Raw genomic sequence first — 14,987 nt, 5'->3', positions numbered from 1 at the left:
TTCAACAGTCAATAATTAGCCGACTTGCTAATCAGCTGTTTTGTGCAGCGTGCCTGTCCATGCCTTCTCATTAAGCCGTATCACAGCAGACGGCAGGGCTTTTACCTGCAATCATCAGCTGTAATCCCCTGACTTAACCACACTGACCGTGCCTCTACTGTCTGGAATGTAGACGCAGTTATGCACCATAAAAGAGTATTTAAGAGGTCAACTGTGTGTGTGCTTGTCCCATCCAAATATGTGTGACGGATGGATAAAATCACATGACAACAGAAAAGGTATTGTGATGGAGGTCTAGGGATCATCCAAAGAAAAGGAGTGTCCCACTTTCATGATTAGGAAAATGTAAAAAAAGGATTTCCCTACGTAAACAAGAGACTGCGAAGTGTGCCAGAAAGAAATGGCCAGATGGGATGTCTCCCTTTCTTTCTGTGCCTGCTGCTCCGTCCCTGTGTTGGAAGACAAAAATGACCCAGACCTGTTTCAACAGCTGCGAAAAGCATCGCTCTGCTTTGTGAAAGTGATAAAAATAACGGCATGAAGTGTCCCGCTGTGGGTTACGCCCTGAGCTGGTCTGTTTTTCCTGACCGGGTAGGGTCACTGTCAGGCGGAGCTGGACCTCCAGCCAACACACATCAAGGCAGCACTTTCCTAGCCTCCATTTTCGCCCCTGTCTCTTCCTGTTTTGACAGGAAACAGGAGACGATAACATTGTCGCGCAAACAAGCCCAGATTGCCTGCGACCTGCTGCCACACTGTCCTCATGTGGCGAAGGACTTGTGTTTTCTTTAGATGGGCCTCATGTGCAAACATACGAAAAATAACACACTCACTGTCTAGTACAAACACAGACACACATCTCTTTACACAACTGTTTTCGAGCCAAGGTGGAATAACCTCTGCAGAGCCCGGTACTGTCTTCTTTCTACACTTCCTCACAGGCCCCCAGCAGCGTGCCAGCACAGCGTCGCACAAAGGAACACAATAAAACAGACCACCAAAGTCACGGACACAAGGCTGAAAGAAGGGAGATGAAAGCAGCGGTTGCCACGGGGAACCAAACATACACACATTTGGAGGTGAGCAGAGGAGCAAAGTCAATATCTGGAGCGGGGGGGGGGGGGCTGGATTTGGACGGGTGTCTTATCTGCCCGAAGCTTCCTTTTTTGGAATGTGGGGCTTTTATGTAGCCAGGAAGCACACCACGGTGAGACACAACAAGTGGAGTGACGGGGCCATTAGAGCGGCTTTGTTGACAGCGAGAGAAGCTCAAAGGGAACGGGACACTTTGATTGGCCTCTCTGATCCCCCACTAGCCTTTGTTTATGAGCTAATTAAGCATTGTTCAGCTACAGCAGGAGCCTCGAGCACCTCCATCCCCATAGCACCACCGTGACTTTCAATGGCTACTGTAGGGCTTTTACAGCACGCTTTATAACCTAACAACTCGAGCAGGAACCACTTTCTGAACGGCTTTTTGGCATGGGAACCAATATCTGATAAAAAAAAGATAGGTAGAGATTTGGATGTGTGGGCACTTAAGAGGTGCACAAAATAAAAAAATAAAAACACAAATAAGCTAAAGTCCCACAGGTCAAATACAGGTCATGTTACATCTCCAGTAGCCGCTTCTGTTGGAGTTCAAGTGTGCCCAAGTTTCAACCCTCCATTGAACGCTGCAGCCAAAACAGCCTCCCCCTCACAAAGAGATGAAGACATAAATGCCCAGCGTGGGACGAGGGGAGGATGAGGGGGTCAGTGGACGGACAGAAAAGGGAGGCGAGGGTATCTAACGTCTGGCATGACGGATGTGGTAATGACCGTGTGAGAGCGCTGAATGCATGTCGGTTAGAGAACGCTCACAAAGACAGCTTTTTTTGGATCAATTTCTGCACATTCGATTTGAAGGTCAACAACAGCACATAGAAAATAGAGAAAATCACAAGCATTGGCGAATTAAGATTGCAACCAAATGAAAACCGAAATGGGAATTTAATAAAAGATTTTGATCGCATGACTTGTCTCTGAGTAAAGGTCAGCATTGCTTTGTGTGACTAAGGCCTACCTTGGAAACCAACACATAGCTGTAACGTCAAAATGAGGCTGCCACCACCTGTAAAAGGCTATCTGTAAATAAAAACACATTTCAGTTTGACCCCATAATAGCTTTACAGCCGACCTTCGTCTGGACTTGCAGTGGACACTAAAGAATGACTCTTATGTACTTCTGGGCACTGTATGCTGCTCTGGGGAGAGGGTGGGAGGTGATTTGGTTGCAGAGAACCAGAAGAAAAACTTTGGCATCCGCTCTTGCTCCGAATAGCTTTGCAGGAATTCTCCAAGGCCGAACACACAGGTGTGCTCTCCAGGAGCTTCCCTCCTCTTCAGCGGGCATCAGAGGAAGGGAAGCAATACGATGTTGCACAGACACGTTCAAAGGCATTCCACCAATGTTTGTGTTTGATGCATACATTTAGACCAGTAAACAACACCCACTATCATTGTGTTGCTTTAAATGTCTGAGTGCCTAAAACACACAGCAAGAATGATCCACATATTAAAATAAAACACAATGAGAGGACAAAAAACTAACTAAAAGCAGCTGAAAAAAAAGTTACATTCCATGATAAATTTGTCCACACTCGCTCATAAGTTCGTTCTCACACTCAGCATGGGAGTCAGACACTTAGCCGGGGGTCCAGACAGTAAGGCCCAACAGCCAGTTCCCAGAACAGCGAGGATATTCGGGCTTTGAAGATGACTCCTAGCTGATACTGAGAAGCAAAAGCAGAGGATGGAGAGGCAGTTTGGGACTCGTAAACAGAGAGGTTTAAGTTTAAGTGCCCGACACACACGAAGGAGATAAAACAGCCCAGAGCTCTTCAGCGGGGAGAGTGACATCATAAAATAGAGCAGCAGTAACAAGAGGGGAAGCATAAAGGACGGATCTATTAATGGGAGTGGGTTCATGGGAGAGAGGTAGGGGAAGGTTTATTCCACGAGCATCCTCTGGGAGTAATGACAAGTTGAAGATGGCACAATTCTCCATGCAGTAAATCTCTGCTGATCTGAATATAAACTAATTACCCTCATTTAGCTGTTTCTCCACAGACGGGCGATCTCCACAGTAAATGTGTTTACTGAAAGAGTTCACAGGAGGGAAAAATGCCTATTAAGTTTAACATTGCACAAAAAAAACAGAGCATGCACCAAGTTTCCAGATGTTCCGAAGGTTCAAGGCGCAAACATTTTCACAAAAAGGAGTTTAAATTGTTGGTTACAGCAGCAATGTTGCATCCTTCTCTCTCCTCTTCATCAATGAATTGCTGCTTATCTGGACTAGAGATGGTTGAATCCTAAAATAGAAAGTAAAGCTGTCAAGTTCAAGTAGCAAAGTAGGGACGTATCTGCTTTTTTTTGTTGTTTTGCTGAAAATCCATTACAAAAATCCATACATCTGGGTTTGACCTTTTCATGTTCTGCCTATTAGAGAATTAAGCAACACAGTCTTTTCTGGGAATGAAAGCAATTATTCTGCCATTCTGTAGAATGCATGGCTTTGTTATTTCCTTCCAAATACCAGCAGGCTAACTGAAAGACGAGACATTCAATAATGAAAGAAATGCACACTGAAAACACTTCTTTTCTCACTCTAATCCTGCTCCCTTCATACCTGCTGAGGTGCAAATTCAAGGCTTTGGAATATCTAATAGATAATATTATGATAATGGATAATAATCCAACTGATATGGTGGTTTAGCAGTATAATAAGTGGCATGTTAGATACTGGTATAAGCTGTAAACCAGCAGCTAAAGTCAAAAGAAACAGCAGGGTTAAAAAGGTAAAGAGGGCTCTTATTCTCGTCATATTCAATCTGAAGCTAAGCCAGTACCAGAGTAATAGCACTGGCCAGTCACCTTCTCCATCACCTTCCCCATTAACCAGCCCACCACCAGCAGGCCTGTGTGTAGGAATAGGGATAAAACACCGGCTGTAATAATGCAATCATAAATTGGTAGCAGTTAAGTTCAAAAAGATGGATGACTTCTGCAGCAAAGTGGAAAAGATGGAGGGACTCTGAATGTGCTTCATCTCTTTCTTTTTCCTATGGTACTTACACGCACATTCACACATCATCAATACACACACACTCATCCTCGCTCACAGAGCTGGACGCTCAAGCATGAAATGAACATGAGCGGTGTGAACTTTGACTGGCATTTTCACACCGCGCAGAGATTTATAGAGCACTATATACGTATCAGAATGAGCTCCTGACCGTAAAGAATAGCCCGACGTATAGCAGAGGAGACCAGTGAGACAGACTTAACAGAAGCCATCTACCAATCACAACACAAGCCACCTCAATCCATCTGCTATTACACAAACACAAATAGAATCACGTAGAGTTGCATGCATACTGTCACTGGGACATATATATAGAAATATGACGTGAAAGCAGAATGGTGCACTCACACAGCAGCTGCACAGTTTGCTACTGTGGCTCACTGAGAGGCTCCTAAGGTATTGGAGAGTCAGAGTACACTTTTAAGTTATATTGAAATTTCTCCCACTGGTTCCAAAAAAATAGTAAATGTTTGGAATTTGGGGATTTACAGTAAGACATGTTCATGAGAACAAACACTTTAGCAGCAGGTGCTCAGACAAGTTTATTTCCATATAGACATTCATACACTGCTGCATGAGGGTTATTAAAGACTGTGCTTTTTTACTGAGCGTCGTAAGAGCTGCTCTAATACATACTCACACTGAAGAACCAAAACAGAAACTCTTTAGCTCTTTGTTGTGACAGGCACATAACTTTTATGTTTCAGTTCTTTCTTAATGTAATCTCTGTTGTTTCAGGCAACGTTTTGCAAAACCATTAAAAGCTTCTGCATGCTACCTGTTAACACTAAACAGGGCATGCAGTTAGCAGCTATCAGCAACAAGCTAGTGAAGCTGCCGAAACGTGTTTCTCTTAGGAGTTGGTGGAGACCAAAACAGAGATAAATGTTGAATATTTATTTTACTAGTATTTGGCAGAAAACCTGCCATGACACCACATACATGCAGCTCAATGTAAACTTGATGTGTTGTATATATATCAGTCACTGTGGGCTGGGGCTGTGATATTATGAAAGCAAAGTGTTAACAGTTTGCCTTATAGCCCCAAACATGAAAGAATGAGTTATATAAATAAAGTTTAAACAAATAAGTTAAACTTAAGAGATCCTCCTAATATATAATACACTTTATAACAACAATTTTCCAAGTAATTTGGGCATGTTTTCCTGATTGCAAACATAAATAAGGCAAAAAAAAAACAAAAAAAACAAACAAACATCTGCCAGTAGGAAAGCAAAGAAGGCAATGTCAAGTCCAACTTCGACACCATACTCTGATCCACTGTTTGCTGTGAGCAAGGGAGCCACGCCCAAACAGCCCAGAGTTTGTCGTCTGCATATCCATCTTGGCTAGGATACACAGTGCTGGCATTCTCTTTCAGCACTTTGCTAAAAGCCAGGCGATTTGTCTGCTACCACAAGGCCTGCTGTCAATTGAGGCGTTTTATGGAGCCAGCAGGAGATTACCTCCATCTCAGTGCTCCTCAGTGTCTGAGTGCCCGCTCGAAATATACCTCAACTACTATGTTTTTCCAATACTCTGAATCAGGCTCAATAATGGATTGCTGCCTGTCCAGATCGCTCATCACTTCACATAGCATTGACATATGGAGCTGGGCTATAAGAGCATGCGCAGTATGTATATAGACACACATGCACACTTTGGTTCAACCTAAATTAAAAAGTCAAACTGATTCATTCCCACTGCTTACACTTCTTGTTGCATTTGTGTTCCTTGCTCGTTGACATTTCAGGCTTTGTTTCTCGGTTCTCAGACTCTGCAGACCTTTGCTGTGCTCTAACACATTGCCCTGTCAGCCCAGACTGCACATCCATTGTTTCATTTAAGTCTGGCTCATTGTAGCTCAAGATCCCTCAGTAAACAGCAGTAAACCCATTCAGACGAGAGCTATTATGCAGGGCAATCATTTTTTAAATATACAAACAATGAGAAACAGCCAAAGAATGAAAGTGTTGTCACAATCTCACCATTTCCTGGTACTATAATTCAAAGAATTCTGTACAAACGATTGTTAAATGGACCAAATTAAGATCCAGTTCTCAGTTGTAAATGCCTACTAAGTCATGTCTATTTTAAAACACAAATTTACAGAAAGATGTTGGACTATTACAGTGATAGACACCATGATTTTGCTTTTGCTAACTCTAAATGACCACTTATAACAGATTTGTTTGATGCTAGCTAGCATGAAGTCAAAAAGCCATACTGATTAAAGAAAGATATTCTTTGGGAGGAAACCAGCTTTATTTTTTTTATTTTTTGTTAACTTAGCCTATATGAGAAGACAGGTAACTCATTGTTTCGACTGAAACAAGGGGAAACTGCTAGCCTTGCTACAAACAAAGTCAGTCTGCTAGCAACCTTTAAGTTAATCCTTAGCTTATTCACCCTGCTGTAAGATTTCATGTTATCCTAGTAAGCTAACTCCCAGTTCTAGCTTCATAGGCTGTTAAATGAATGTCCTCCAAGTTTTGGTGAAAAATGAATAACAGAATGTCCCAAAATACAAAGAAATACAAAAAAAAGACTTTTAAATCATTTGCAATTGTGTTGAAAAAAACAAAACAATTAATTTCCCATCTGTGTATGGAGTACATCTCTAAGTGCAACATGCATCTCCAGGCCAATATTTAAAGGGATTTAGGAAAAGCTAAGACATTCAACCAAGCATAAAGTTTCATGGCTGGTAGCTTATTGCTTTTTCATCAGCTCATTATAAGGTAATGGTGCAGCTGCTCTCTTAAGTCCCACTCTTTGATTGAACGTCTTTACTGAATAACTGTTAGGGATAATAGGTTGACTTTGAATATTTGACTTTAGCGAATGAAAGCAGACCGCAACCTTTACAATAACTGAGGGCAGGAGAGTAAATTCCCAGGCCTAAGCAGCTCCAAATAGCTCGTCTCACCTTGACAGGGAACTGAGGGAACATCTGGAACGACTCTCTGTAGACATTAAAGTGGCATGCAGGTGTATCAGAAAGGGCCAGATGGCCAAAAGAGGAGACATTCAGGTAAACTCTGTGCATATGTGCTGGTGTCTGAACTCAACCATGGGTTGACCCGGGTGCACGTGTATCTGTTTGCAGATGATGTGAATGTGTGTGTATGTGTGTGTCTAGAGGAAAACTGCACCTCAGTCAGCTACTGTTCATTTTCAGTCATGAGCGCAGTGCAGCTGAAAGGAATGAAAGTTATTTCGGGTTGAGAATTCCTCATCCTCCAACAGATTCCTTCATATTCCCCTGTTGAAAGGGGATGAGCATGAGGCGTCAGCATCAGCTCAGTTTCCGACAAGATCCATCAACCCTCACATCTGTGCACCCTGAACCCATTTCCTGCCCTCTGCCTCATAGCAATTTAGCCTCTCCAATTGCGATAAGTATTCACTTTCAGATCGCCAAATTAAAGAGAATTTGCAGCTGATATAGTGAAGATGAAACATCCATTCCAGCTCTGCCTGAAGGTTAGTAAGTGAAAACTTCAGAACCAGATGGGAACATCTAGAAGGTGGAAAGTTGATGAAAAACCATTTACATTCCATGACGCAGTCATTCCATCGTCGACTTCTAAAGCACTGTGGCGGAAAAATATGGCTTCCAAGTAGAAAAAAAAGCTGTAAAATTATAGAAAAAAGGGATTTTTTTAAGAACATTTCATCCTACTAGGATTTGGTTATATAACATGCATTACCTGTTCTGTAAAAGTGTCGCTACAGCCTGTGTCATTTGAAGTGTTTTTTTACTAGTGGCAACAGAATAGTCGAGTTATATCATAAAGCTACCAAATTATACTCTATTGATAACTTTGGTTTCATAAATCCAACCATGTTTTCCTATGAAAATAAATTTTCAATTTAGAAAAGAAGCTGCTGAAACTTTCAGTACATGAAATACCTAGCAGCAACTTTTCAGATGTATCACAAAGAAATAAATTAAATAAAACATGAATAGGATTTTGAATAGCCAGACAATGGATGCCAGGGTTTGTAGTTTTTAATACTTCCTGCTAAGAACTCATTTCAGGTTCTGTGAAAAAATGATTGAGGTTTAATACCCAGCTCTAACAGTAAGTATAAAGTAACTGAACACAATGCATGCAGATGTGTGACTCAAAGTGTTGGCTGCCAGCTCCTGAAAAAGAGAATGGATGAGAATGAAGAGACTTGAGGTAATGTGGCAGTGAACAGCTGCGTGCTGCCGAGGCTCATGTGTACAGTACAGAACGGCAGTGCTATGACTGATGTCTGTGGTCTCTGCACCACTTGACACCAGATTATTACTCGGCGGTTTAATACAGCCACATGCCATAAAGCAGGAGTCACACTGCATGCAGGGATGAAGCGAGGGGACCACTCAGCCTCCTGAGTCTCCTCCATTCTCTTGCCTCGTCTCTCATCTCCTCCCGGGCTCTCGGGGGTGCACGCACCGGTGAGCAGGCACACAACACACACACACGACAGAGAGCCTCAGGGGGCTCAGGTGCTTAGAGGTGAATAGAAAAATATGGTCATGCTCTGTTTTACCTCTACTTTAGCTCAGGTTTCACAACCAGAGGGTTCTTTTACACACAGTCTTTTTTTTTTCTATCCATCTGCCAGTCACTTCGCCCGATTGCCTAACCCTCCTGCAGCGAAAAAGGGCAGTGTACACCTGTTCCAGTCCAGGTTGGCCCCCTGAAACCCTAACCCACCATCAAGAGTGGGAAAACTGACAGAAAGGTCTGAGGTCAGTCAACAAAAGAGAGGTAACACTCCCTCTGACATGCCTGGGAAACAGTAGCTGGGGAGGTGGACCTGCAGCCGGTAACCAGCCCCCACTTCTTCACTTTGTCTCCTGAAAAAATTATCTTACGCAAAAATGTAAACACACACTCATCTTTGCACAGAAACACCACCAACAAAGCATATGTTGCTGCTGGGTACTTGGCAACCAAACACTCCACTTTGACAGTTACACAAATGCATAAGTGGGCAAGGAGGAGGCAAGCGAGTAAGAGAAATGGGATTAAAGCAAAGAACGTACAGTCCACAGCACTTTCTTGGCCCATCCAGTCAAGGCAAATGGCAATCAAGCAATAGGTCTGGTTCTACTGGCCAAGTGCTTGCTCATGATTGATGAAGATTGGATCACTCTATTAGAGGAAATAGTCCTGCTATTCTGTGTTACGTCATACAATAACTTTTGTTGTCCAAATAAAAGTAACTGATAGATTGGTACGTTCACGTACATGTACAGAAATGTGTGACAAAATACAGAGTCAACTGAACTCTCAAACAATGCCTTTGTATGCAGGAAACATTTGTTGCATGGTACAGCATTGTTTTATTTACTTTCTTCATTGCTTCAGGAAACTCAACGGGATTTCACTTACACTTCACTTACATGGATTCAATCACAACGCCACACTCAAAGTGGATCAAGGGTCAACGGAGAACAAAGCAGAAACAAAGCAAGCATGAATGCAAATGAGTCATTTGTGAAAATTACCGCTCCCATAATTTATGAATTCTACTTGGGGAAAAAAAAAACTGGCCTCATTGTACAAATTGATTCCTACAGCAACATTCATCACATAAGCCATCCATAATAGGCTCGGACACACTGTGCATACATCAGCAGGGCAATGTATTTGAGATTAACTGTTTGTTAGCTTGTTCTCTGTCACAAGGATTTCACTTTTTTTGACCTGGATCTTCATAAAAAAGAAAGAAAAAAGTGGTTAGCTTTAACTAAACTCAGTTTCCACATGCCCTGACCACCTGGCAACAACTGACCTCAACCTCCAGCAGCTCAAGTGAATCCACATCTTGAAGCCCTCACACCAACGCAGGACCTTCTCTGTTAATCAGTCAGTGCACTCACAAGGGCCAAGACTGCTCGATTATTCATAGACCTCAGTATTTATGAGCGTGTGTTTAGCACTGCTGACTTATTTAGTGACCTCTCTTAAGCATGCCAAACCAAACTGCTTCCTCTCAAAAACACTGGCTTTAAAATGTCCACGTTAGTAAAACAGTTTTATAATTAAAGATTCCTACATCAAAGCTTGGAGGACAACAAACACGTTCGGGTAATCTTAACTGAAATGGTTGAATACTTTTGTAACTGTGATTATTTGCTTAAGTCCAGTGTGATATTTACTTCCACCAATGTCTGTACACTAAAAATAAAGCTGTAGCTAGCAGATGTTAGCTTAGCACCACGAGTGGAAACAAGCAGAAACTACTAGCTTTGCATGTCAAGATAGACCAATCCAGAAAAAGATATACCTGGCCCGGAAAAAAAGGATAACAGTAATATTTATTGCTTGACCAAACTTAAGAGTTTTCTCATTAACTATTAGTGGCTAGATTAAATCAAAAGTCAGCTGGTTTGCATGTTCAAAATACTTACAAGTTTAAATATGTTTTATTTTGGAGGCATCAAAAACTGGTTTGAGATTAATGTACATTTTACACACACATAGACAGCAGCCCTACTGTTCACAGAAATGCTAACAGCAAAAGCAGCAATGGCTGAGTGATTTATAACCAACAACAAGACTAAACATTTATTTGATCTCATTCCGACAGTATCCCTCACCAGCTTAGGTCCAAAGCAGTCGCCCTTGTATTATTGTCTTGTTTATATTCTTTGACTTTATTGTCCCAATAGAATATTCTGCTTCATTTCTTATACGTGTTCTGATCTCAAGAGGTCCATTGTGTGTTCATTAGTTTGCTTTGAAGATACTGGGGGGTGTATTTTGTTACCTTTGGAAAGACTCAGGCTAGCCACCTGCTATGTCCTGTTTTTTTTAATGCTCATCTAAGCTGACTGGTTGACGGCTCCTGATGCATTCGTACATTTACAACAGCTTAACAAAGAAATATTTTTACATTTCTAAAAACTGTTTTTTACTCCTCTAACTTGAGCTTCCACAGATTACTTAAACATTAGCAATCAACCTTTAACTTTATTAACATCAAGTCTTTTTGACTTTTCCCTCCCACCTCTCAAAGATCAACAAACACTACTCAGGTTCACCCCACCCCGAAAAAGAAAAGATATCCAATAACAGAACCCTTCTAAAACTGTGACTCTGGGTTTGAGCTGCTCTAGCACGACCAAGGGGAAGGAATGATCGTCCTTACAGGTCACAATGACTTTATGCTTTTAGCTCTTTACAAACCTAATCACCTGTTGTTGTCACTGACACTTTCTTAACTTTTACAAGTGACAGTTGATGGCACAGGCTCAAAAAACACTTGCGTCTCAATTCGTCTCATATGCACAAACAATTAAAATATTAAGTATCCCCCCCTCAGGTCACAGACTTCCAAAATCAAGCAATAGGTAGCATTTATGGGCTGCTATTGAATCTCATCCAGCTGTGAGGTTCTATCTGTCTGTTTCAACAGAGTCTGAATAAAATAAAAGGCTAATTAGTGTTTTGAAATTGTGGTTTGGGTGATCATCTTTCTTCACATCATACTCACCGAGGCTCCCTGTCCAGCCACAATAAGCACAATTATTAAAACCCAGACTGTCTGCTATTCACTACTGAAGTTATTCCTGACTGTAGGTTTTAATTATGCAAATGAAGTCGGTGAATTCCCCTCATTATATCTAGTCTGGAGGTTTGCAGAGTCTCTACTGTTAATGCCTGTCTTTTAGGAAAATGGGATTTTTCCAAGAGCAGTTTTAAGTCTTTCAGAAAGATACCAATTCAGCTTGAAGTTAATGGTGCAAGCTCAAGGAAATACTTCCAACAAAGTTAATTTGCGGGGGCTAGGAATTCAAAAAATGCCATAAAATACTTAAAAGCATTGCTAATGATGTGTAGAAAAGGAAGTATGATTGCATCTGCAGTTTAAGTTGTTCTAGAAAGTTGTCAAACACAAACGTAAATACTCTTGTATTGGAGCAGGCTTTTTCAGGTCAGAAAGCATGAAAATGTTGCTTCCAGTGGAAGGGGATGCAGAAAAACTAACTTGTTATTTCCATTTTTCAATTACTGCAAAAGTGGTTTCTGTGCAGAGGTGAAACTGTTGTTAAAACTTCTGAGCTACAGTGTAAGTCGTCTTGCCGTTAACAGTGTGTGCAGTTCCTTTAGACCATAACAGGAAAACACAAAAGCTGTCGGAGAGGCTTCAGCAACTTTCCCTCTTGTTTTCATGTACAAAGTGAATTCAGTCAACCCAAACACTCTTCCTTGAGTTTTGATCCCCTCTGTACTACAACTGTATTTAAACAATACGTCTACATGCAGGGTGAGGGGGGGAGGTTGTAGAGGGATGTCTGGGGACCAAGCCGACTTCCTCTCCACACAAAAAAACGGGACGGCAGACGGATGGGGAGGGAAGGGGAAGCTGCGACCTCGGGTAAACAGTCTCCGATTTGGTTTTTCCCATGACGACCTCAGACACAACACAGACTGAACCCTGGCAGGTACCGTGGTCCAAGATGCACCAGCAGGGCCACCTGAGTGACCCGTGTGACCTTATTCCTCCGACGGAGGAAGCAATTTGAAAGCAATCATGCATACAATGAGAACTTACAGGTGGGCAAAGACAATGGGTTTATTATCCTTCGCTTAAAGAAGACCATACCATAACCTCTTCACAATAAGCATACCCTGCCATCATTGTTTGTCACCCCGGAATTAAGGCCCAATTTAGCTATCAACAAGTGCAAAATAGGGGGGAAAGGGGGCTGCGCCGGTCTCTGAGCACCTGGAGAAGGCTGCAAAATACTTCTGGAGGGTCCCACAGTAAAAAGGGGAGGTGAGTTCCCATGGTAGATAATGGCAAACAGGGGTCAGCTTCATGTGTTTACAGGATGGACTTACCTGATACCTGAACAAAGATCTGATAGGCTCAGAAGAGACCACACAGGTGCTCCAAAAATGCCCCCTTGTCCCTTGTCTACCTGGACTTTTGGATGTGTGGGATTTGAGGTGAACCTTGAAGAGCTGTAACACAATCTGACTTTGGGACTCTCAACAAAGGAGAAAAGACTCAAAGGGGTAAAACCCAGCCAGCCACAACAACAGACGCAGCAGTCTCAGGGCCTATATTTAACAGCGGTGGGAATTGTGGGATCAGCCATACAGGAACACTTTCAATGCACAGCGAAGGTCGACTGGGACTTTAACTTCCTCTCCGCAGTCTCCAACATGAGCGGCTCGCTCATTTCAACTCCCCCGACTCTCCCCCCCCCCCCCCCCCCCCCCCCCCCCCCCCCACCCTCAATCCCCCACGCCCAACAGCAAAATAAAAAGATAAGCATTGTTTAGCCAAACAATGGGCCACTTTCAAAGTTTCAAAAGCGTCCATTTTCACATCCAAGGCTGGTATTTGAAGTCAAACATGCAATAAACAACTTGAGAGCATATTTGGTACAACTATAAAGTAGGCCTATATAAAGATTAAATGGCATTGTTCAGTAGTATGTGTGTTCAAAGCAGGTGCAGGTGGACAAAATGCAGGCATGTTTTAACAGTAACATAGCAATGCAATCCAGGTGATCACAGTAGCCTATTTAAATCTTTATGGTCAGAATAATTGCAGTAAGATTTGAAATCTATGAAAAATTGGCAAAAACATCGTTAAAAAAAGTTTTTTTTACACCAACCTTCAATGAGTTTTGGTCTGCCAGGGCTAGTGCTTGCTTCTTCAGCTCTGTGACTTTCTTTTGACATTGCTGGCAGAAGCCTCCCTTCTCCTCCGACTCGGAGATGGAAACTGACCCGGCGCCCTCAGGGGGAGGCCGGCTACTGCAGCGCGCGTCCTCCGCAGAGAGGAGTCTTTTCCTGGGGGTCACCGGAGACTCTCCACTCGGACATCCCTCCACCTGTAGCAAGAGAAAGAGCATTGTATTAAGATGGGTTATGAGAAAGACAACAAGTGTGAAAGTGAAAGAGTTTGTTCGTCCCATGACGACCTGTTTGAATACAGAGCACCTGTCAAAGTGCGCACCAAAGTTCTGCGACTTTAAGCGAGCTGAAAATGACACGAGACAAATCCTACTTGTACACTTAAACATGTCCATTGAGAGGCACTTACAGTGAACACACGGTTGTTTTGGTCTTTTCCATCGGGAGTTGAAATGCCCCCAAACCAGCTCATTCTCCCAGGTTAATGTAACACCTTCAGGAGGTCGTCTTACTCCAAATGAAAACGTTTTCCCGCTGTAAAACGCGGGACAGAGGAGCCATAGGCTGCACTGAAGCCCTGACTGAAGTTAACCAGTCATGTGTCAGATTTTTAACTGGACCAGTAGCTGCTGGTCGAAGGCAACTGGTGACTGTGTGCCATAAGTTTAAAGCAGAGGAGTTTTGGTTACAGGAGGACGCTCAGCCCAGAGCAAGAGGCGGTGTTACTACTGGAGTGGGAGGGATGAAGAAAACTTTTCCTGGGCGAGGTGGAGGGACTACAGAGGGTTCTGATCTGTTCTTTAGCCATAGACCACTCTTAACTTCTCCGCATCCGCTATTTTTTCAACACTTTATTGATGTTTCACGATTCTTGCACATTCATAACAAAACTCCTAATTGCCAAATATCCGCCTTGTGTTTTCATGGAATTTCATCGATAGCCTATTTAAAGTTTGATTTATTATTATTATTTAATTTAATGGTTGCTTTTAACTGTTTCAGGTAGTTGCACACTAAAACTAGGCTATATCAGTGTTCTGATGCTTGTTTTTATACTGTCTCCAGTGTTGGCTGAATTTCCCATTAAACACATTAAACCAGAGTAAAAGTTAGCAAAATTAATTTCTGATTTTACAATCGTATATCCCAGCCAGTTTATTGCTGAATAATTGGCCTGTCTTCAAAAAAAGAAAAAATTA

At 42.4% G+C, this 14,987-nt stretch overlaps 1 protein-coding gene across 1 annotated transcript in view; it reads right to left on the bottom strand.

Annotated features, from left to right (window-relative positions):
- Window positions 1-14,453, bottom strand: part of kif26ab (kinesin family member 26Ab) — a 69,457-nt gene extending 55,004 nt beyond the window's left edge. The window contains exons 1-2 of the mRNA XM_061062802.1: window positions 14,198-14,453; window positions 13,767-13,985 (exon numbers count right to left, since the gene is read on the bottom strand). Of these exons, the coding sequence (XP_060918785.1) occupies window positions 13,767-13,985; window positions 14,198-14,260 (282 nt within the window). The 5' untranslated portion in view covers window positions 14,261-14,453. The remainder of the gene's footprint in view (window positions 1-13,766; window positions 13,986-14,197) is intronic.
- Window positions 14,454-14,987: the final 534 nt, after the last annotated feature.

The sequence above is a fragment of the Labrus mixtus genome, chromosome 18, assembly GCF_963584025.1.
Source record: "Labrus mixtus chromosome 18, fLabMix1.1, whole genome shotgun sequence".
Lineage (NCBI taxonomy): Eukaryota > Metazoa > Chordata > Actinopteri > Labriformes > Labridae > Labrus > Labrus mixtus.
Note: the sequence above shows the minus strand (reverse complement) of the source record. Positions and strands in the feature narration are given on the sequence as shown.